Consider the following 24,729-nt stretch of genomic DNA (forward strand, 5'->3'; position numbering starts at 1 on the left):
TATCAAGAATGCCTGAAGTTTTTAGAGCAGGTTTACATTACGAAGAGACATCATTTTACAGGCATGTTTACAATTATGCCACAAAGACAAATGTGTGCTGAGGGACTTGTCTGAGGAAACACGGTTCTGTTCTGTTGATTAAGGAGAATGGGTGGTGACTTTCCGGAGTCTTGAGTTTTAGATAGGTTTCCTTCCCGTATTTTGTTGAGTTTCCAACAATTAAACACACACCCACACTCATTTTTAGCCCACACGCCTACATCTTAGGAATAAATTTGTATTCAGTCACACTGCTCATATATTTCATATACTTTTAACTAGACACACACACACATACACACACACAGCTCTTTTTACCAAGAAGATTTGACTTCTCCCCTCGCTACTCCATGGAAAACCTCTGCAGAAATTATATTCAAAAATGAAACCAATGGATTGCCTAAATACAGTGACACCACTCCAGCTTCACTCCAATGACCATGTAAGATGTGGAGGAATGTTCTCTCCAATTGGTGCAACTATTGAGTACTTACTGTGTGTCCACCTTTGTTCCTGAGCTGTATCAGTGAGCAAAACAAAGATCCCTGTTCTTTTGGGTCTTGCAATTTGCAGGGGGAGTCAGGTACATGAGAAATATCATAAAGTGAATTAAATACCACATTAGGAGGCAATGAGCGCTATGGAAATAAAGTAGAGTAAATCAGAATAGAGACTGAGTGCTATGGAAATAAAATTGAGTAGATCAGGAATGTTGGGGTGCAGTAAAAAGAAAAAGAGAAATGGAGTAGTCAGAGTTCAACTCAATTAGAGTAGAGAGTGACATTTGACCAAAGACTTAAAAAAAGAAATTAGAATTCTTTAGAATTTAAACACAAATTTCCTAGAATTCGAAACTGGAATTCATCACGTGTTTCTTTGGGAGTATTCCAAGCAAGGCAATGGCCAGTGCCTAGATCTGAAGGTGCCAACACCATGACCTCCAGAACTGTGAGAAACACTAAGTCAAATGGAACCATGGCGTCAACACCTGAGGATAAAGAACCAAATGAATGGAGAAGCCAACTACCACAGACTCTCCTCTCTCTTTGCAGCTAAAATACAGCACTTATGATCAGAATAATTCTGTAGGTAGCCCTCAGGGTTACTAAACCCTAATGTAGTAGTTTAAGGCACGGACTTTGGAGTTGGAGCTCTGCCATATACAATGTGTGCGATGTTGGGCAAATTACTTAACTCTTCTTGAACGTTATATTCGCATTTGTATAAAGGAAAAAAATGATGGTATTCATCTTACGAAGTTATTGTGAAGATTACATGAGGTAATATACACTTGGGTATGTACTTATATATATACTTATATGCTTGAGGTAATATACTTATATAGTTGGTACACAGCAGGTGCCCCATCAATGGTTATAACTGCTTTCACTCACGAGAAACTTCTTGTCATTGTAGTTGAAGTACGCCTTGACATGATAGAAACCCACGCTTTCTACAACCCAAATTTACCTAAAAAAATCACTCGAATTTGAACTAAAATGTTATCTCAGTTGTAGACAGCAAAAAATAGGATACAGACATAAATCATATTTTCCCAAAGCAAGGCATACTGAAGCATACAAATGTACCATGTTTTTTAAATAAGATGATTATTTCATTTCCAAAAACATGTCTTTCTTGATTCGAGGAAAGAGATTTCTTTGTTTAGAAGAACTATTAGCAATAACTATTTTCATGTAGCAAAACAGCCACTTTTAGGAATCACATCGATAGAAAGCACTGTGGGTTTTAGTTTTTCTAGGATTCTGTACTGCCACTTATCTTTTGATTTTATTCTCTGTGCTCAAGTTAAAAAATCATCAGAATCTGATGTAACGCAAAAACAGAATCGATGCTACCAAAGCAGTTCTGAAGACTTATGAAGAAATTACTTCTGTGAGAAAAAGGCGTTCTATTAAACTGATTTATAGCTCTCAGGATTGGACACTCTGCATAAAGGCTGCTTATATAATTTATAAGCCTAGCAAAGCTGCTCTCGCTTCAGTCTTGCTCTGTTCTTGGCACCGCTATGGGAAGTGACACAAAACAGCAGTACCGAAAAGAAGGAATTAATTCATGATTTGTTGACATCGTAGAGACAAGAAAGAAAAAATGAATGAGGTGGAAAGTACCTACGCAGAGACATAAATTACAAAATATTTTAGACTTGAACTGAAATTAAGTTACTGCGTAAGATATCCTGCAACTAAAATGTGGATGAAGATAGAAATTTATTTTTTGCCTTTTTTTTTTTAATTTTTTTTTCAACGTTTTTTTTATTTATTTTTGGGACAGAGAGAGACAGAGCATGAAGGGGGGAAGGGCAGAGAGAGAGGGAGACACAGAATCGGAAACAGGCTCCAGGCTCTGAGCCATCAGCCCAGAGCCCGACGCGGGGCTCGAACTCACGGACCGCGAGATCGTGACCTGGCTGAAGTCGGACGCTCAACCGACTGCGCCACCCAGGCGCCCCTATTTTTTGCCTTTAAGGAGAGCTAGGTTGGCATGACTGGAGCACATATGAAATCGAATCAAAGTACAATTCTTAAGTAAAAGAAGCAAAGGGGAAACAAAACAATAGAAAATGCTTACTTGGGAGTAAGACTAACATTTGATTGCAATACATCATAGAAGGATTTTTTATATTGAAAATAAAACACGCATTAAAAAGCAATGTAAATAGTACAAGATTTTATTTGGAGCGATGGAACTTTTTGCAACTAGACAGAAGTGGTTGTTACACAACATTGTGCATGTACTAAATGCTACGGAATCACTCACTCGAATGTGAATTTCACCTCAATACATTTTAAGTTTATTTATTTTGAGAGAGAGAGAGAGAGAGAGAGGAAGGGAGCAGGCAAGGGGCAGAGAGAAAGGGAGAGAGAGAATCCTGAGCAGGCTCCACACTGTCAGTGCAGAGCCCAACACAGGGCTTGAACTCACGAACTGTGAGATCATGACCTGAGCCGAGATCGAAAGTTGGATGCCTAACTGATTGAGCCACCCAGGCGCCCCTCATCTCAATACATTTGTTGAAAAGTAATGTGAGACTGAAGAATATAATTTTGGCGACCTCACTGAGATATCATGCCATAGGGCCTGGGCAGAAGCGGGGGCAGGGACATATATTCATGGTACCCAGCTGGTTCCAACAGTAAGAACCTCCAGGAAAGTACAAAGTAGGATGGTTCACGTCCTTTGTCCCTCACAGAATCCTGGCCCATCTTCTCTTCTCACTGTGTGATCCCTCTTTTGGCCTTTCTTGTCAACTTTTTGACATCTTGTCCAGCCCTGTTTATCCTCCAAAGCCCTAAATTACCCCCAATCATTAATTTGCTCTTCCCACTTCTTTCCACTTAAAACTAATTCACGATAAAGAAGAAGTGTTTTGTTAGCTTAATCATATAAGATATTAGGACTTTTGAAAGAACTCAGTTGACTGAAATAGTTATTTAAGTGTTTTGTTATCAACTGATGTGTTACTTTTGAATGGCAGGCTGGTGGTTACGATAGCACATTTTTACTGCACAAGCTTAGGTAACACTATGTGCCAGGCACTGTGCAAGTACTAGTTAAATACTAACCTACTTAGTTCCTCCCCACCCAGTTCTCTTCTTCAATCTTTGTCTCTTTCCTTCAAGCCTGTCTCTCCACACTCCAGGAACCTGAGACGTGCCTGAAGAAGAGGGATCAGACACATTTGAAACTTGTTTCTTAAATGTTTACAATCTCGGGCCTAAACAAGCAGCACACTTAGGAAATAGTAATTCTTCTGTCTGCCTAGTATTATTGTGTTCCAGGTAAAAGAGCCTTCAGAAAAGTAGCAGGTAGTCAATATTTGAAGTAAACTTATAAAGCCCTTAAAAAGTTTTTCTTGGTTATTAGAGCTTTGAAAATTTTTTTTTAATTGTGGTTAAATACACAGAACCTCTGCCATCTTAATAACTTTTAACTTTTTGCCACCTTAATGACTTTTAATTTTTCAGTAGTGTTAAGTACATTCACATTGTTAAGCAACCAATCTCTAGAACTTTTTATCTTGCAAAAGTGAAACTTTATACCCATTAAACACCAACTCCCTGTTATAAAAATACTTGACAGGACAAAATCATAACAAAAAATGGGCTATATTAATGTCATCTTCAATACGTTAAGTAGAGTGGGGTTTGCAGTGTTAATTTCCACTTGCCATATCCAGCTAGCTGGAAACTTTGCAAGACCTCCATCTACCAGTTTCAAAAATTAGATTTGCTTTGTTGCAGATAATTTACGCAATAAGAGGCCTTCTTTGTACATCAGGTCTTTCATCAAATGTCCAAAATTTCCATTGAGGAGGTGGGGAAAGAATTCTCAAGTGGAAATAGCACAGAGTGGCATGTTGGAAGGAAGGATCAGTATGAGGCAAGGCAAAGGGTCCCAACAAATAGAAAGATAACATCACACGCATCATACTTTTGAGGTAAACAACCCAGCCCGTGAAAATCAGTAAGTTACTCTACCTTGATACTCTATTGCTGTGACTACTTGATGGCCTTTTGGGGCAGACGATCCATAGGCCTTATGATCTGAAAGATTAAAACAGATAAGACAATTAAAACAGCACCAAAGGCCACTTGCAACTATCTGAATGGAATGGAACAATAAGGAAAAATGGCCTAAAGTTTGATGACTGCTTCACACATTCGTAACACATAGGTGTTAAAGTATCAAAATAAGAAAAATGAAGCCAAACCGTGGATGTCTCTTCCATTTTTTTGTACTGTGGTTTTCTGCTTTTCTTTCACAAAGCCAAACCCATGACTCTATTAGGGCTCCATGACAGACAACACAATCTCTTAACAAAGCCTGATTGTTAAACCGGTGTTTTTGCCCTTAATTTAGCTTAATATGCAATATACTGCCTAAGATAGTGTCCCTTTAAGATAAAAGCTAATTGTTTAAGGGTTTAAGTTGCTTTACAAACTTGTCCCTTGATTATACCTATATTATATAGAAATAGGTCATTTAACGTATTTTGTACTATGAAACATATATATAATATATACTGCATATAAATTTTATATACACAATTTTGATGAAAAATGCAAGCAGAATATCTTTATTTTTTCCCCCAAACATTTCAATGTTTTTCCACGATTGGTCGGTCTATAGGATTGAAATGACTGACCAGTTATGGTGGCTAATGTGATCTAATAATAATAATAATAATAATAATAATATGATGATGATGATGATGGCGTATCATCACTTTCATAAACCTACACAGAAATTTTCATTTTAAAAAGAGCTTTTACTTTTTTTTTTATTTGATACAATTCAACATTCAAAACAACTTGGTGTGGTAGGCATGATTAAGACTTCAACAACAAAGTAGTAGAACCAGGAATTAAAACTTTTTCTTAATGTTTATTTATTTTTGAGAGAGAGAGAGAGAGAGAGAGAGAGAGCGCGCACACGGGTGGGGGAAGGGCAGAGAGCGAGGGACACAGAATCTGAAGCAGGCTCCAGGCTCTGAGCTGTCAGCACAAAACATGATGCGGGGCTCGAACCCACGAACCACGAGATCATGACCTGGGCTGCAGTCGTCTAACCGACTGAGCCACCCAGGCACCCCAAAACTTTTTTTTATATTTATTTTTGAGACAGAGAGAGAGAGATAGGGAGAGAGAGAGAGAGAGACAGAGCATGAGTTGGGGAGGGCAGAGAGAGAGGGAGGCACAGAATCCGAACCAGGCTCCAGGCTCCGAGCTGTCAGCACAGAGCCCGATGCGGGGCTGGAACCCACAAACCGTGAGATCATGAGCTGAAGTTGGACGCTTAACCGACTGAGCCATCCAGGCGCCCCTAGAATTTCTTAACTATGAAATAATTCATTACATTTCTGGGAAGGAAGAAAAAATGTTTCCTAAAACATGCCATCTTTGATTTATCCATATGTACATTGGCATGTAAATTAATCTTCCCTGTGTTGGGTTTCATCACTCCTAAGGAATACATGCTATTTTGGATAACTTTCTTTCTTTTTCTCTCTCTTAGAAGCCTGGACAGCAAATATAACTGTGAAATTAAAACTCTCAGAAACCTACAGGCCTCAAATGTCTAGCTCTCCTGTCTAACACTGTATAACTATTCAGGTTCTATATCTCTAAATTGCAAACATCTTTGTTAGGCAAGTCAGCAAAGGTGGTGTCTATGAGAAGAATGTAGAATTGAGCTGGTCCTTTTTATTGGCATTTGTAAATATATATATATACATATACATATATATATACACACACACACACACACATATATATACACAAATATATATATATGTATACATATATATATATATTTTAAAAGATTTTTATATTTAAGTAAACTCTACACCCAACATAGGGCTTGAACTCACAACCCCAAGATCTAAAGTCACACACTCCATCGACTAAGCCAGCCAGGTGCCCCCACAGTTGTAAATATATTTATATACAGCAGACTTATGTGGCTCAGTCTTAAGAGAGGCTTCAGGTCACCAAAGAATGATCTCATAATATCACTTTTGCTTGTATAGTAATAAAAAAAAAATGAAGGGGTCCAAGCAATCTTTTTAAGTATCTCCCTTTTCCCTTTTCCATATATGTCTGTCACATACCAGAATATGTGCCATAGTCCTCTGAACCCCACTGTCACCCCTATTTGCCTTCCTTTTCCAGTTTCTCCTCTCCTTCCCCAACTTTGTTTTGTAGATCCCAAAGGGAGGATCCAGATCTCCAGAGATCATCGGGAGGGAAGACCCTAAGCTGGCCAAGCTCAAAGAGTCAGGATCTCATACGTTCCTGCTGCATGATCGCGGACTGTTTTTCCAGTGATTCTGATTCCAAACCATTTTTCTGTGACACTTTCAAAGCTCACTTTGAAAAAGCCTCTATTCTCCGTTAGCAATGTGTAAATTAGTGCCCTCAGAGAAGTTCTGATTGTGACAGGCATTTCTTGTGATTTTTGAACTATTTTAGTACCTTTTTTAGACAAAACAATGAAGATTTCTATTCCCTAGAAGCCAGTTGAGGGAGAAATCTGGGCAAAAGAGAAAAAGAAAATCTTTGTTCCCTCCACATCATCACATCTTTGAACTTTTCAAACACTGCACTGCCTACTGAGAAAGTTTATTTTCTTCAGCAGGCTTAGGTCTGCTTTCATTTGAGGCGAATGTTAGTCTCATCTGAAATCGGAAGAGTTAGCCCTGGGCTCAATTGTTTTCCCCTCTTCTCAATCCCAGTTTCCTATTTGCTAAAACATCCTTTCAGAAAGATTTCTTAAATTTGCAAAAATCGCTTGAAAAGTCCCATGGAAAAGTAGCAGCGGTGAACTTCAGAAACGTGATCAATTTCTTCAGAACTTGTATATGTATACATATGAATAGAAAAAAAAAAAGTGTCCCAGATACTAAGAGAGGATTGACTGAATGGGAAAAGCTATGAAGGCCAAAAAAATTATAAAGGGGATTAGTTTTAATAAATTAATAAATAGATGCTACTTCTTGATACCTGAATATTTATTTCTGCGATTTTAAGTGATGTCTTCTAGCTACCTTGCTTCCTCTGGTTCTATTTACTTCTAGGCTCGCTTTTATTTAAGTAAAAATATCAAAAATGTGTGGTCATCTATGATGAACTTATTTAAACAGAAAGCTGTGAATCTTAAAAGAAATCATTTATTATAAGATTTCTGTCTTGTTTCAAGCCTTTTTGGTCTTGGAATTCAGTTGTGTTTTGTTTGTTGTTGTTGTTGGTGGTGGTGGTGTTTAACTTGAACCCGGTAACTTTATGAAAACAAATGTTGGGTTTTATATCAACATTTTACTAACAGATTTTAGGAAGAGTCTCTGTTGGCTGTTTTCTTGAACTGATTTTTATTTTTTCTTCACTTTTCCAGAATGAGTTTAAAAAGAAAACAAACAAAAAATTGTCCTGTAGGTCTGCTGGCTGAGGTCAACAATTGTTTTAAAGTTAGCTACAAAACATCTCTAATAGTTTTTGGATGTGTTCCAAAATCACTGGCAGAAGTTCATAAAATGAGGTTAAGAGATAATTATTTCCATAATTGTTAACAACTCCAAGTCAAGTAATCCCTAACCAAATGAAACCTTTTATGTTTCTTTTCTCCCAACTCTAAAAATAAAATTTCTTACACTATCGCTCATCTAAAATACTCTTGTGTGACTAAGAATAATCTAGTATGATTAAGAATAAATATTTATATTTATGCCACAATTTAAAAATTTACCATAGAAGTATTTTTAAAGTAACACTTTGGGGGCGCCTGTGAGGCTCAGTTGTTTTAAGCATCCAACTCTCCTCCATGGCTCAGGTCATGATCTCACAGTTCATGAGTTTGAACTTCAGGTGGGCTCCAAGCACAGAGCGTGCTTGGGATTCTCTCTCTCCCTCCCCTCATTCATTCTCTCCCTCTCTCTCTCTCTCTCTCTGTCTCTCTCTCTCACACACACACACACACATAAACTTAAGAAAAAAGAAAGTAACACTTTTAATTGGACATGGTTACGAAAAATTGATGTGTCACAGAGGTTTTTTTTGCTTTAAGAGTACACTACAGAGAGTACCAAGCAAGTTCTAAAAACTGTGGATATTAGTTATTTCATAGGTTTTCAAAAATGAAAATAAAATGTGGCTTTAACAGTCACTAATATACAATCATTGTGCTAATGAATATTGAAAAGATGCATGGGGCTAGTGGTAATAGATAAAATAATACCATCCAGTATTTATTATGGATTAGTGTATTTATAAGGTAGAAATAACCCAATGAAGTAGGAATTAGGAGTTAGATAATATACTTATCTATCTCACTATCATGCAAGGGGGGAGAGGATGAGAGGATCAGGGAGAGGGGGAGAGGGAAGGGGAGGGAGAGAGAGACACACACAAACAGACGTGTCCTAGTCTCTCAAACTGGACATTCTGGCCCTTCCTTTTAACGAGACCTTGATATCCTATATGCAGAGAAAGGGAAATCATGCCAAAGTATAAGGAGAAATAAAAGATGTGACTTTGGACCTACCCGTGGCTGATGTCCTGATGAGTTAATGATGATCTAAAGAATTAAAGGGTGATTTTGACTATGAATAAATTTTCCCCTTAAGAACCTAGCATCTAAATAAGATGCGACTCCACTGTGTTAATATCCTCATTTGACAGATGTGACGATTGAAAGAGGTCCTTGCTCAAGGTCACAATGTTAGAAAGCAGAGAAGCAAAGATGTGCAGTTTCTTCTAGTTAGTGTGGCTGCATAGACCCTTCCCCCTCCTCTCATTCTCAAATCAGCACAAGGCATTGTGAGAAAGTCATATAAAACTGGATTCTGTGAGCTCTGCAGATGGCTTCACATCCATTTTCTTCCCTTTTTTTTTAAAGTTTATTTATTTTGAGAGAGAGTGTGAGCAGGGGAGGGGCAGAGAGAGGGAGGGAGAGAGAATCTCAAGCAGGCTCCGTGCTGTCAGCACAGAGCCCGACACAGGGTTCCATCTCACAAACCGTGAGATCATGATCTGAGCCGAAATTAAGAGTCAGACGCTTAACTGACGGAGCCAGCCAGCACCCCCACATTCATTTTCAATCTTTAGGGTTGTAAAGATATTGTTCTGAAACATAACAAATTGTCATTTTAACAGAGCAAGTGTTAACGGGCAAATATTTATGATGAGTGAATAATTTGAATAAACCTTGTATATTTATTATATACTGCACTAAAGTTTTATGCCCTCTCCTCGTTTCTGTTTTTTTAATCACTTGAGTATAAAAAGTATGATTGGTGCTTCAGAATTGAGTATATAGTTGTTTTCATATAAATTACATGCTTTAGCATATTTAGGGAAACTTTCAGGGGATTCTGTTACCAAAACCACTGAGTGATTAAATTTGGGGGGGGGGGTGATATTAGAGATGAAGTAAATTAACTTCTTACAGTAAAATAAATTCTCAAAAAATGTTTAAAATGTTCTTCAAGCCCATCTTGCAATGTTTAATGGTGGCCTGTGATATTGGAAAGCCATCAACTGGCTGAATTTCTCACTAGGTACTCCCCATTAGGACATGAAAGAAACCATTTTAGGATTCTGAGATCTTTCTTTAATATTCCCCAAGTGACAATCCCAGTCAAACACAGTATGTTCACCAATGGCATTAACCATAGATTTAAAAATTTTTTTTAATGTTTTTTTGAGAGGGAGAGAGACAGAGGAGAGGAGGGGTGGGGGCAAAGAGAGAAGGAGACACAGAATCGAAGGAGGCTCCAGGCTCTGAGCTGTCAGCACAGAGCTCAACGCAGGACTTGAACTCATAGACGGCGAGATCATGACCTGGGCTGAAGTCAGGTGCTCAACCGACTGAGCCACCCAGGCGCCCCAACCATAGACTTTAGATAGACGACAACAGTCAACTGAACTCCAGTAGGCTCTCAAGGTAAGATGAAGAAATGCCAGGGTGCCTGGGTGGCTCAGTCAGTGAAGTGTCCGACTCCTGATTTCAGCTCAGGTCACGATCTCATGGTTTGTGGGATGGAGCCCCGCATGGGGCTCTACACTGACATCACTGAGCCTACTTGGGATTCCCTCTCTCTGCATCTCTCCCTCTCTCAAAATAAATAAATAAATAAACATTAAAAAAAAAAGATGGAGATGTTAATATGAATCACATACTCAATGGAAGGTATGGGTGTCAACCATTCTATGTTCTGATCGGTTCTCCCTAAGATTAAGGTGCCAGGAAGCCTAAATCTTTGTAAAAGTAAGATAAGTTGTTACTAAAGATGCCAGATATCAAAATAGACACATGGCGTAAAAGCAAAGAACATTAAAATGGGAGAGGTAAAGAATAATAAACCTGAGTGTCTCTCCTCACTAATTGACTCATGTAGTCTGGATTGTGTCTCGGGCACATCCTTTTATTAGAGTTGGTGCATCAAGCTTTGAGAGCTTGATGACATTTTAACTTAACATTCTTCATTGCCCTTTGATCTGAAATTGTAGTCACTAACTCCTAACTTGCAATATGGTTTTTCACGATTCAAAGTACAGAACCACCACCAATATCTGATCGTTATATCCCTAAGCAGAAATGGACATACTAGTGTAATTGTCAAATAAATAATTTTTGAGAGCAGGTATTGTAAATCATTTCTCCAGAGTTCGGATCAGCTCTGGGCAAAGAGAGCTAAAACCACGTTTCTGAATCTGGGTTCTGAACTCTGGTTCTGAATCACCGAAGTGTGTGAGTCTGGGAATCCCTGCCCCAAATGTCCTAACAGCTGATACACACAGATTACTCAGTGGCTGACTGGGTCAAGGGATAGAGAAATGGTTATTCTGCAGTCATTTGATATGTATAAAGCCACTTAAGCAACATATGCGAGAACTCTACCATCGACTAAGCTCTTTCCACCCTGACCCTACATAGATGCTTGTTTTAAACTCGTTGGACCTCCAGAGTCTTACTTCTCTGCTTTACTGAATGAATTTGGGGAATCACTTTGATGCATCCAGTGTTTTCATGTTTTGAAAGCACAATCATGCAGTAGTGAGTACAAATTAAGTTTTACACGGATTAGCACAGAATGTCGAAAATATTCTCTAATATTTCTAATCTGTCAAGTTTATAGCCTGCAAATAAAGTTATCTTTACATTTCTTTTTTAATTTTTATTTAATTTTATTTTTTATTTTTTAAAATTTACATCCAAATTAGTTAGCATCTAGTGCAACAATGATTTCAGGAGTAGATTCCTTAGTGCCCTTTACCCATTTAGCCCATCCCCCCTCCTACAACCCCTCCAGAACCCTCAGTTTGTTCTCCATATTTATGAGTCTCTTCCGTTTTGTCCCCCTCCCTGTTTTTATATTATTTTTCTTTCCCTTCCCTTATGTTCATCTGTTTTGTCTCTTAAAGTCCTCGTAAGAGTGAAGTCATATGATTTTTGTCTTTCTCTAATTTCACTTAGCAGAATACCTTCAAGTTCCACCCACGTAGTTGCAAATGGCAAGATTTCATTCTTTTTGATTGCCAAGTAATACTCCATTGTATATATAAACCACATCTTCTTTATCCATTCATCTATCGATGGACATTTGGGCTCTCTCCATACTTTGGCTATTGTTGATAGTGCTGCTATAAACATGGGGGTGCGTGTGTCCCTTCGAAATAGGACACCTGTATCCCGTGGATAAATGCCTAGTAGTGCAATTGCTGGGTCATAGGGTAGTCCTATTTTTAGTTTTTTGAGCAACCTCCACACTGTTTTCCAGAGTGGCTGCACCAGCTTGCATTCCCATACATTTCTTAAATGAAGACAGAGCACTGCTAATGTTTAAATCTTTCTCTGAGTTAGGAGATTTACAAATAATGAATAAATGCATCAAGGGAGGCCAGATGTGAATTGAACAAGGCTTAAGCTTTGGGGCCCTCCCTCACAATAGCACCTCCGAGGCCCTGGGTGGGAAGGCCTAGCAATGGGTGTACATTCTGTAAAACTTGCAAGGACAAGATTTTTTTTTTCTTGGTACAATTTTTCTTCTTCTTCTTTTTTTTTTTTTTTTCCACGTTTTTATTTTTATTCTTGGGACAGAGAGAGGCAGAGCATGAACGGGGGAGGGGCAGAGAGAGAGGGAGACACAGAATCGGAAACAGGCTCCAGGCTCTGAGCCATCAGCCCAGAGCCTGACGCGGGGTTTGAACTCACGGACCGCGAGATCGTGACCTGTCTGAAGTCGGACGCTTAACCGACTGCGCCACCCAGGCGCCCCAAATTTTTCTTAGCGAGGGTTCTAATAATCCATCTTTGCACAGAATTATGGGCTTCTCCATATTGAGTTTACTTAGCTTTCTAGACTTGACTACCTATAATAAAGAAAGCGATCTCCAGAAACCATTGTCTGATAGTTCAACCTTTAAAGCACTAAGGATTTTATATGGTCAACAACTTAGTGCACCCCTGCCCTCTCCCTCTGTCTCAACTTTCATTTCTTAAAATATGGGGGTTGCATGAATCTTATTTTTCATCTCTCCTGCTGGATGATGATTCATAAAAGCTTTAGCCCTTACAGGGCATACATATGTTATTAATTAAATTCTATTACCATAAACACTTGCAGAAGAGATTTGAAAACTAAGGGAAACCCTCCCAATTTTTATTGTTGCTTCATGTTTCCTTTCATTAGTCTTCAGGAAGCCAGAGGAACCAGAACCATTTATTCTGAAATGCAGAACATGGAAACAATGGTTTGGCATTGCTTAACTGTCATATTTTACCACTGTTAGGTAAGACTCCTCAGAATTAAGTACCCTGATTTCTCAGGTGCTTTACATCCAGGGACTATAATCCCCCCCCACTTTTTTTTTGTTTTTTTGTTTTTTTTTTTTAGGTAAAGACAGTTCTCTCACTCATTATTTTCATTTTGAAACTGGTTCTACACATCCAACAGTGAGCTAACATCAAAACATACCTTTTAAGGTCAGTCTACTAGACCAGTCAACTGGGAAATGGTTTAAAGAAAGTTTGTGTCATGGATTGAATGTTTGTGTCCGTCCCCCCTCACTCCCAAAATTCATGCGTTGAAATCCTAACACCCAATATGGTGGGATCAGGAAGCGGGGCTTTGGGGATGAGTAGGTCATGAGGACGAAGACTTCACAACTGGGAATAGTGCCCTTATGAGAGAGACCCCAGAGATGCCCATCTCAGCCATGTGAGGACCCAACAGGAAGGTGGCAGTGTCTAACCAGGAAGCAGGCTCTCACCAGACACCGGATCTGCCACCACCTTGGTCATGGAATTTCTAGCCTCCAGAACCACAAGAAATAGAGGTTTGTTTCTGAGCTACCCGGTCTACGGTGTCTTCACTCTTGCAGCCTGAACTAAGACAATCTGTCGACATTCAAATCAGAGCTGCGTCCTGAGCTGCTCAGGACATGAGCAGGTACCATTCAAGATCCGATTTTTGAAACTTATTCAGATGAAGCAGTTAAAAATGGACAAAGGTATCTGTGCACAAATAGGGTGTAGAAGTCTAATTGCCACAACAAAATTCAGGTGAAACGGTTGTTTGACATCTTGTGTAGCGTGGGGAAGACTGGATTTGTGACAGAATCAACCAGATAGTTTCAATGTAGAGGCAATCTTAGCACTTCATTTTTTGATGAGGTGCTATCAGAACTGACTTCTCATCCAATGGGATAAAGAGCGAAATACACCAGCGCCATTTTCAACAGCTTGGCTTTTTGACTAAACTGTTGATTATCTGAAATCAAACAAAGAGCAACATTCAAGCCCAGATGGCTGAGGAAAGGGTTGTCTGTTTAAAGGTGGCAGCCCAAGGCTTGATTACAGATGAGGACAGAATAAATCCTTGTCTTCAGGAAATCACAACTAACAGAGATAAAATGAGACCTAACTGGCTTTCAAACCCAGTGCTGTGAATTACTGGTCACACCGCCTTGGGCAAGCTACAGCCTTAACCTTGGAAACCTGTTTCCATTTTCGTAAAATGAAGCTAGTGGTGCCTTCCCTCATTGGTTATAAGATTAAATTAAATAAAGTATGTAATTGCTTAGCCCACCTCCTGGCACACAGTGGATGCTCCACACATGTTTGCTTCTTAGCTCGCCCCTCTCACTTGACTGCTTTTTATCCAATGTGACGATGCGAGTTCAGTGCATTACAAATGATTCCACGGATTGCATGGATGGATTGCAAAAACAGTGAATGAATTGGTAGGGTTATATTTTTTCTTCCTTTTTAAATGATTAGCATGATGTCCTCATTGCAGTGGCTCCTCAGAGTAGTGGGAAGTCCTGTGTTTAAATTCTACCTCCTCTTTATGCTTGCTGTGACATATTTGGGACAGCTATAGCCTCTTTGGGCTGCAAAACATGACGCGTGACTTATGATGATGAAGCCTTCCCTAACTACTTTCACTGACACGAGTCACCACACCCTTCACCTTGGTAACACCTTCTACACTTAGCATCCAGGACAACACGCTTCCCTGCTTTTCCTTCTCACAAGTCTTATTCTTGGTCCTCTCCTCTTCTCTACGCTTCTTCATTAATACTGTGATCCAGACTCATGGCATCAAAACACCCCCAGATCCTAACAATTCCCAAGTATATGCGTCCAGTCTGGATCTCTGCTGAACTCTGGACTCGGATTCAAATGCCTATTTATCTTTGCCACTGGAAGGCTTAACAGACATTTCAAACACTATGTCCAAACTTCATCTTTCTCTCTAAACCTACCTCACTTACCTCACCTCAGATGATGGCAACTCTATTATTCCAATTGCTCTGGCCAAAAAGTTTGCACTTGTCCTTAATGAGTCCCGTTGCTATAGCCCATGTCCAATTCACCAGCAAATCCTATTAGCTCTACCTTCAACATGCATCCAGAACTACTTCTTACTACCGCCACTCCTACCACCTGCTCTGAGCACCATACTCTCTGCCTGGACCACTGCAATAGACCCTTGACTGGTCTTCTACTCTATCCTGGCCCTCTCAGATCGAATGGCAGCACATCCACTAGAGTGATCTGTTAAAATGCTAAGTCTTGCTCAAAACCTTGGACCAGTTCTCCATTTTCCCCAGACTAACGGTAGAAGCCCTTACACTGGCCTGGAAACCCTACACAGTCTGGTCTCACTTCCTTTCAACCTCCTCTCCTCAATTCTTCCCTCCCTCTGGCCTCCCGGTTCATCCTCAAAACAGGCCAGGTTTAGGCTGCTCCCTCTGCCCCAAAGGCTCTTCCTTCAGATGTCGACTGTGTTCAAAGGGCACCTCCTTAATGAAGGCTACTCTGGGCATCCTATTCAATATTGCAACCGCACCTTTATCTGGCCTTTTTCCTTCCGAACTTCCTGATTTCCTTTATCCTGCTTTGATGTTTCTTTTTCCCATCGTACCTATCACCTTCTAACATACTATATAATGTACTGAGGCACTGAAGGCAGGGACCTTTATTTTCCTACCTGTATCCCAAGGGTCAAGAAGTGTTTGATATGTAGTAAACACTAAGTACATATTTGCCAAATGAACGGAAACAAAGTTAATTTACGGGGGGAATGAAAATGGAATATAAAGAGCTATGCTTAATTTTTTTAATTAAGAGATGTGCTGCACAAGATTGATCTGTGAAAGATTTTGAAGCAGCTAATTGTGAGATTAAAAACACTTTATCACAATGGAATAATTTTCACATTATGCTGCAGCAAAAAATAATGCTGTAATGGTAGCAGTAGATAGTAGGTAGTATGTAGGAATAGTTACCTAAAATGTGATTTTTAAAAGGCACAAATCACCGTTCTTGTTTTTAGAAATATGTCTTAAAAATGTATAATTTAGTAAAAAAAAATTCTAATTGTAATAACACAAGATGAGAAGTTTTAGTTTTTTAATTTTTAAAAAAATGTTTATTTTTGGGAGAGCAAGAGACCACGTGAGCAGGGGAGGGGCAGAGAGAGAGACACACACACACACACACACAGAGAATCCACTGGTTCCAGGCTCTGATCTGTCAGCACAGAGCCTGATGTGGGGCTCAAACTCATGAACTACAAGATCATGACCTGAGCTGAAGTCGGACACTTAACAGACCTGGGTGCCCTGAGAAGTTTTATTTTTTAAAGTCAAATTATTTGCTTTAAAACTTTTGATATATAATTTAAAATAACATTGTGATGGTTAATTTTGTGTTGATTTGGGTGGGCCAGAATGTCCAGATATGTGGTCAGAGATTATTCTAGATGTTTCTGTGAAGGATGAAATTAACACTTCAATGGACAGTCTTCGAGTCAAGCAGCTTGCCCTTCATAATGTGGGTGGGCTTCATCCAATGAGTTGGACTGACCTCCCCTGAGCAAGAGGACAGCCGGCAGACAGCCCCTGGACTTGGCTCTTCCAAGTGGCTCTTTCGGCGTTGGCTCTTCCTAAGTCTCCAGCCTGCTGGACACTCTGCAGATTTTAGACTTGTTGGCCTCCTTAATCACACAAGCCAAGTCCTCAAAATAAATATTTTTATTTATATACACATCCTCTTGGTTCTGTTTCTCTGAAGAACTCTAATACCAGAATCATAATGAATTACAGTAATATATTAATTTGGGGGTGTCTACTTTAATACAAGTGTGCTTTGTATCTTAGCAGTTCTTTTCGGAGGTCCAGCAATGTACCGTAATATTTTAAAATGTTCCAGAGTCATTTATGTTCCAAGAAGAGTGACCTAGAACAAACACCCTGCTCTGAGCCATGTCTATATCCTCAAGGACAATGAGTAGTCTTCCTTATCTTTTCACACAGCCTTCACTTGGAGAGGAGGTGGGCACAGGAGTGGAAGCTCAGCTTCCTCTCCATTAAAATTCTCTCCAATCTTCAAGGCCTCTCCTAAGTCTCACCACCTCTAGCAAGTTCTCCTGTCAGAGCTGTAGGTAACATCTTGACTACCCATGGAACTTTCCTTCCCCATCCACTTAGAGAAAGTTAAATAGCATTTATAATTTGTCATAGTGGATGGCTTTTGTGACACTGTTCTCTCCTGGTTCTCTTCTCTGACACCCCTTTCCTGCCTCCTCTCCCTCAGACTGGCCACTGACTTTTAGCATTTTAGAGAAGGATGAAGTTTCCATGGTCATGAAAGTTTGAGAAAATTCCATTAATGAGTTAAACAGGGGGTACTTGGCTGGCTCAGTCAGTACAACATGCGATTCTTGATCTCGATCTTGATCTTGATCTCGATCTTGGTGAGTTTGAGCCCCATGTTGGGTGTAAAGATTACTTAAAAATAAAATCTTTTATTAGATTTTTTTTAAGTAGGTTCCACACTTGGTGGAGCCCCAACACGGGGCTTGAAATCACAATCCTGAGATCAAGACCTGAGCTAAGATCAAGAGTTGGATATTCAACCCACCGAGCCACCCAGGCACCCCAAAAATAAAATCTTAAAAAAATTAAAATTCTTCATTGTGGGAAATATTAGAGTCTTTACGCTAGGAAGCATTGTGACTCTCCAAGAGGAGGTGTAATTTAGAGCATGAACACTGGAGTAGAATAAGAGAGAAAAAAGCCCAAGAAAAACTCCTATAAAAGAGAAGAGAATCAGAGAAACAAGAAAAACTAGGGCAGAATGATGTCATGGAAGTCAGGGATGGGCAGACTTTCAAGGAGGGAGAGTCAACAATGTTGGATGTTCCAGAGGGTCAAGTAAGGTTTTGACTGAAAGTAAGCTGTGAATTTAGAGACTAGTAAATCGTTGGCAATACAGTGATAGCAAGTTCAATGGCATGAGAAAGGAAGTCTGCAGTGGGCTGAACAGTCAGTAAAAAAAACAGAGACCAATAGAGATCACCGATTCCAGAACTTTATTACAGAATCATGGTGAGTATTTTTCCCCACTGAAATTGTAGAGACTTGAACATGTGTGTAACCCATGATGAGAGAGCTGGCAATGAAAATAAGGTGAAGGTATATGAGGAAGGATGGAACAAAGGGCCCAAGGAGACTCTCATGAGCAAAAGAAACTAGCTTTCAACAGGAGGGAGGGCTCTTTGGTTCAGGAGGGAAATTACTAAGGATGAGTAATGAATGTGCACAAGTTTGTAATTCATCTGCCTCACTCCTGCATGAGGTAGTTTCTTCTTCTTTTTTTTGTTACAAAGAATTTTTAAATTTTATTTATTTTTGAGAGAGAGAGGGAGAGAGCACGGGTGTGCGCAAGCAAATGGGGGAAGGGCAGAGAGAGAGAGGGAGACACAGAATCCAAAGCAGGCTCCAGGCTCTGAGCTGTCAGCACAGAGCCCAATACAGGGCTGGAACTTATGAACCTCAGGAACCGTGAGATCATGGCCTGAACCGAAGTGAGACGCTTAACCAACTGAGCCACCCAGGCGCCCCATGAGGTAGCTTCTTAAAATACAACCTGATCCTATGTAGCTTCCTTCAGCGGCTTCCCCTTGACTTCAGGATCAATGCCAAATTCCCTTAAATAGCCTTTCAGAACTGGCTTGTCTTTCTAGCCTCCCCCTCAATCGCTGACCCCCCCCCAACAAACCCCATGTTCAAGTCCCCCCATCTCCCACAGGGCTCCCACGCTCCTTGAACACCACATTTGCAATGTCCATCCTCTCTTCCTGGAGTCCCCTCCCTCCAATACTCCTCTGACAAATGGTGAACTTCTGTGGATAACTCCATGTCCCACTCAAATGTCATGAAAGGTAAAGCCTTCCCCACCCCCTTCGATCCTTCAGTGCATAGTCAGCCCTCCCTCGAACTGACACAGCACTTTTTATAAGCCTTTATTACTTTTTTATTACAGACTCTCTTTTACATATCAGTTTCTTCCATTGAATAGTGTTAGGAACATGATGATGTTAGGAACTGTTGACATGTTTGTATCTACATCATACATACTTTGTATCTACATCATACATGGAGAGATAATTAAATGTCTGTTGTAAACAAAACTGAACGTGTCTTGTCTTCAAATGAGATGTACACACTTTTTTTTTACTGTATTTTATATATAGTATAACTATATTTATAAATAGCATAAAATATATTTTAAATATAGTATAGGGGCACCTGGCTGGCTCAGTTGGTGGAGCGTGTGACTCTTGATCTTGGGGTTTTGGGTTTGAGCCCCACCCTGGGTGTGTAGATTACTTAAAAATAAAATCTTAATATATATATATATACATATATATATATATATATACATATATATATATATATACACACACACACACACACACATAGTATAAACAACATATCTTTGTAATTTAGCATACCACCTGGCATACTAGACCCACAAATATTAGTTGATTTAAAATATAGTATTAGGCTTTAGTTATATTTTAACAATTCTTTGATAATATTAAAGGTTTATAGCCTCTTTGCACAAAAATCTACAAGCAATTTTCACACTGCAGAAATCTAAACTACCCTTACCATGACTACATATAAAAGGAAAAAATGACATACATTTTAGTGAAATGTGTGTGCTTGTACACACAGGTATTCTTCAGTGCATTCTGCAGAGTCATTTTAACATTTTTCTCCCATTTAATTTTTTTTCTCACATCAGCTAAGAATGAACCTTAGAGAGGGAAAAGCTAAAAATAGAATATATAATAAATTTCCTGTCTTCAACTGCCACAAACTGAAGAATTTACTGTAGTAATGAAATACATGTAATTTGCATCCATTTATTTTAATTGGTTGGTTTTCAGCACTACCAGAAGCTCTTTTTCTAATAAATTTTTGATGCCCTTCACTATCCTGAAACACTTTATGGGTAACATAACATTTTATATGTTCATATATATATGTTATGTGTGTGTATATATATATATAGTTATATATATAGTTATATATATATAACTATATATAGTTATATAGTTATATATATGTATATATATGTATGTACATGTATATAACTATATATATATATAGTTATATACATCATATATGCATACATCAAATTTGGAAAACTAAAGGGGCGCCTGGGTGGTGCAGTCGGTTAAGTGTCCGACTTCAGCCAGGTCACGATCTCGCGGTCCCTGAGTTCGAGCCCTGCGTCGGGCTCTGGGCTGATGGCTCAGAGCCTGGAGCCTGTTTCCGATTCTGTGTCTCCCTCTCTCTCTGCCCCTCCCCCATTCATGCTCTGTCTCTCTCTGTCCCAAAAATAAATAAACGTTGAAAGAAAAAAAAATTAAAAAAAAAAATTTGGAAAACTAAATATAATGTTCTTTTAATGTCAAAGAGAAATAAAAAGAAAATTTATAGTAAAATAATACATATTTCAACTGATAAATGTTTGTACACGAATACACTAGAACGACACAATGATGAAGAATTCAGATATCAGCCTGTACTTATAATGTTACATTGGATTTAGGAGAAAAAAAAACAGAAGCCATTCCAAATGGTACAGGAAAATGAAGAAAAGGCTTACTGTGGACACTGGAATAGAAGCATGTATATTTAGTTATGTAAGAAGGTTGTGCAAAAAACAATTTTGTTTACAGCTAAATTAGTGTTAGTTATAGGCTCAGATGGTCATAAAGTCCTCACTTATAGGGACATTCAGTGAGACTTGGGAGAGAGTCCCTGCAGGGGGAGGCACACAAGAACATTCTTTATTTTACCACATTGTCTGGCACACAGAGATTTATCAGCTCTGGTCTCTGCCCAGCAGATGTATAGCACCCAGCCACTCTTGTGACAAATAGGTCCCCGGAACCCCCACAACACTCCTTGGGGCAGTGAGGCACCTCCTGTTGGTAGCTCCCCCATTGAATTCCTTGGACACACTTTCAGCTAACAGAAACTTGGAAGCTTTGCATTACAAACTGAGTGTTCTCCACTGAGCTGAGGGAACGTGGCTTATAAAGTTAATTTTTTAAGGGCCTGCGATTTCCCGTGTTCCACTGGTGGTACTTGTTTGCACAGGGAAACTACGAAGGAGGTTTTGGAGCGGACACGGGATTTACTGAGGCCTTTTGGGTACAGTTTGGTGGCTTTTCAATGCTGTTATTTTCTATCCCACCTCTTGAGTTTTAATCACTCACTGCCAAATCTAAGCCCAATATAATTCTTCCTACTCACAATATGCTGGTTTCAAAGGATAGCATTTTTAGCTAAGACACATTTAACCAATTTTGATGATTTAACTGAGATAATTGATGTCTCTTAAGTCTTCTTATCTGTCAAGAATAGTAAGCCTAAAGATATTTCTTTCCTTTTTTTTTAGGCATGCACTCCCACGCCCTTAAATGATTTTTAGAGCTCTCTGCCCCAAATCTTTAATAAAAATCTTTGAAAAGCAAACACATCGTGCGATCATAACCCACTTTTCTTTACCTTCGAAGATGTAACACAGAGACTCATGTTAATTAAGCTGCAAGTGCCTGAAGCCTAATTAGGAATCCCGGACTCAACATTCTGAAAGAGTCCCACATATTTTCTGACTGATCCTGCTCCCATGGAAACTAAAGTTGGGAAGTAGTAAAAGCCAGAAGAAATTACAAAATGGTACCACAGAAATTAGCTAAAGGAGTTATTCTTCATTTCAAAATAAAGGGAAAAAAATCCTTGTTTCCTATCATCAGGTAGCACATGGTAATTTAAAAGGTAATACATATAAGAAATTTAGGAAGGGTGTGATATACGAAAATATTTATTTTTGCTTATGACAACATTAATGTTTTTCTTTTAATATCAACTTTTAGAAAGCAAGCCAGAAAATTATGGGGACTTTTTCTATTTCCCTTGTAAATGATCTGTGTTGCTGTAGTGTGACTAAATTTGATAATAAATCCCTCAACGATATTGAATGATCTCATGTTTGAGTATTTTTTCCCATTTAGATAAACAATATTTTTCAGATCATGAAATATGTATTACAGGCTTATGGCTTACCCTTCAGGTGAATATCGCTTTGAATTCAATTTGAGTTGTGAATGTTAAGAGACAACTAGGCTACAAATATACTAAATGTGAGAAAGCATTTTAATAACATATTATGATATTGAAGCCATTAACCATGGTCTAAATGGAGGACTCAAATTCTTTTATTTTCTTTCTTTAATTTTTTTTTAATGTTTTTCTTTATTTTTGAGAGAGACAGAAACAGAATGCAAGTGGGTCAGGGGCAGAGAGAGAGGGAGACACAGAATCCAAAGCAGGCTTCAGGCTCTGAGCTGTCAGCACAGAGCCCCACGCGGGGCTCGAACTCACCATCTTTGAGATCATGACCTGAGCAGAAGTCAGATGCTCAACTGACTGAACCACCCAGGTGCCCTTCGAATTATTTTCTTATTATGACAAAAAACATCAGCCATTTTTGCAGTGCCCCTGCAGGATACTGTATGCTGAGTCTAAATCTGTACACGGGAGAGGGCCCCCCTCTTTTGTCCTTGGGACTTTATAGTGCCAAAGTGAACACCAGAAAAGAGCGCCTTCAATGGAACCTTCAAAGAGCGCCTTCAAAATCTCCTCAATCCTTTACCTTTCCTTAGACTTTCCAGTATCCTCAACCCCCACACGGAAAAACAAGGGATCTGGAGTCAGCAGTTCCAATTTCTTCAAGTTCTGCCTCTGTGTGTCCGTAAAAATATTCTGAGCCTCTGCTTCTCATTTATGAAGACTTGATAAAAAATAGTTCTAGGATAGCCTGCAGGAACATTAACAGGAAAATCAAGTAATGTAATTCCTGTGAAGTGTTTTGTCAATCGTAATTCCATTCAAATGCTAATTTTTCTTTTTTAATCCTTCAGGTTAGCCAAGACTTCACTCTGATCTCCCTTCGTTCTTTCTGGCCTCCAGATAATAACCGACTTGGCAAAATTCCTCCCCGCTTCCATGACTTCCACGATGCTGGTGCTGTTGGCTGTCTATTATTATTTCCCGGGGGCACTTTTTCTTCATTGTCTCTGCTCTTTTATATTCTTTAACGGAGCGTGTTCTCAGGAGTTCAGTCCTTTGGCCCTACTCATCAGCCTCCATGTGTTCTCCCAGAGAATGTCTTCTCCCTGAGTGAATTGAACTTTCTGTCTTTGTTTGCCACATAAGTACAGGGGATAGGTACAGATGATTTACACTTTCATCCTCTTTCCAATGCTCTATAGAGGCATTTTTAGTTGCATATTTTGTTGCCTCCTGATATATACAAAATAATCATTCCTTCTTAAATACTATGGTTTTGCTGGTTCTTCAAATTTACAAATTGAAATTACTGTTTTGATTTCTTTGATGTCTCCCTCTATTTAATCAGCCACTAAATCTTACCAACTTCTAATTTCCAAGCCTTCTGGATTTAACTCTTCCTAAATAGCGTTGACAGGTGCTACCTTAATCCTGTACCCCATCACCTCATGCTTGGGCTATGGTCACCTCTTTTTCCTTCTAAGTCTATCCTATATATAAGGCTCAAAATTATTGTTTACCTTAAATACCATTTTTTTTTAATGTTTATTTATTTTTGAGACAGAGAGAGAACATGAATGGGGGAGGGTCAGAGAGAGACGGAGACACAGAATCTGAAACAGGCTCCAGGCTCTGAGCTGTCAGCACAGAGCCCGATGTGGGGCTCGAACCCACAGACTGCGAGATCATGACCTGAGCCAAAGTCGGTCACCCAACTGACTGAGCCACCCAGGCGCCCCCCATTTTTTTTTGTATATTGCTTTAACCTTCAAAACTTCCAGCAACTTCCTAATAACTACTGCATCAAACAGAGACTTTAGGCATAATATATAATCGACTTCACATATACAAAGCCATCTTTTGCTTCTTTTCAGAACAAGCTCTGTGTTCTAACCAATAAGAACTGTGAAAAAGGCAGTTTAGACGAAAACATATTCTCAATGCCATACAAAATAATTTTATCATCTAAGTATGGTCCGTTTTTTTTGCATTTGAAAACAAAATATTAAATTATAAAGAACTCTAATCATCATTAAATCAAACCTTTTCATTTCACAAATAAGGAAAACAAGATGCAAATAAAATAGTTTTCTAAAGCCTTATCATAACCAAGACCAGAACTGACACCACCTTAGTTCTTTGCACCCCCAAGCTCCATTTTATTTAGACCATACTTTTTGTTTCCTTGTAAACATGTGACCTTTCTGGTTTAAAGTATAAGGAGGTC

At 39.1% G+C, this 24,729-nt stretch overlaps 1 protein-coding gene across 4 annotated transcripts in view; it reads right to left on the minus strand.

Annotated features, from left to right (window-relative positions):
• JAM2 (junctional adhesion molecule 2) overlaps window positions 1–24,729 on the minus strand; it is a 63,019-nt gene that overhangs the window by 23,316 nt on the left and 14,974 nt on the right. For all 4 annotated transcript variants that reach the window (XR_006299318.1, XM_043593814.1, XM_043593816.1 and 1 more), the window contains exon 2: window positions 4,542–4,607. Coding sequence is in view for 3 of the 4 variants with exons in the window: in XM_043593814.1 (XP_043449749.1) it covers window positions 4,542–4,607 (66 nt within the window). In the remaining variant the exon portion in view is untranslated. The remainder of the gene's footprint in view (window positions 1–4,541; window positions 4,608–24,729) is intronic.

The sequence above is a fragment of the Prionailurus bengalensis genome, chromosome C2 (genome assembly GCF_016509475.1).
Source record: "Prionailurus bengalensis isolate Pbe53 chromosome C2, Fcat_Pben_1.1_paternal_pri, whole genome shotgun sequence".
Taxonomy (NCBI): domain Eukaryota; kingdom Metazoa; phylum Chordata; class Mammalia; order Carnivora; family Felidae; genus Prionailurus; species Prionailurus bengalensis.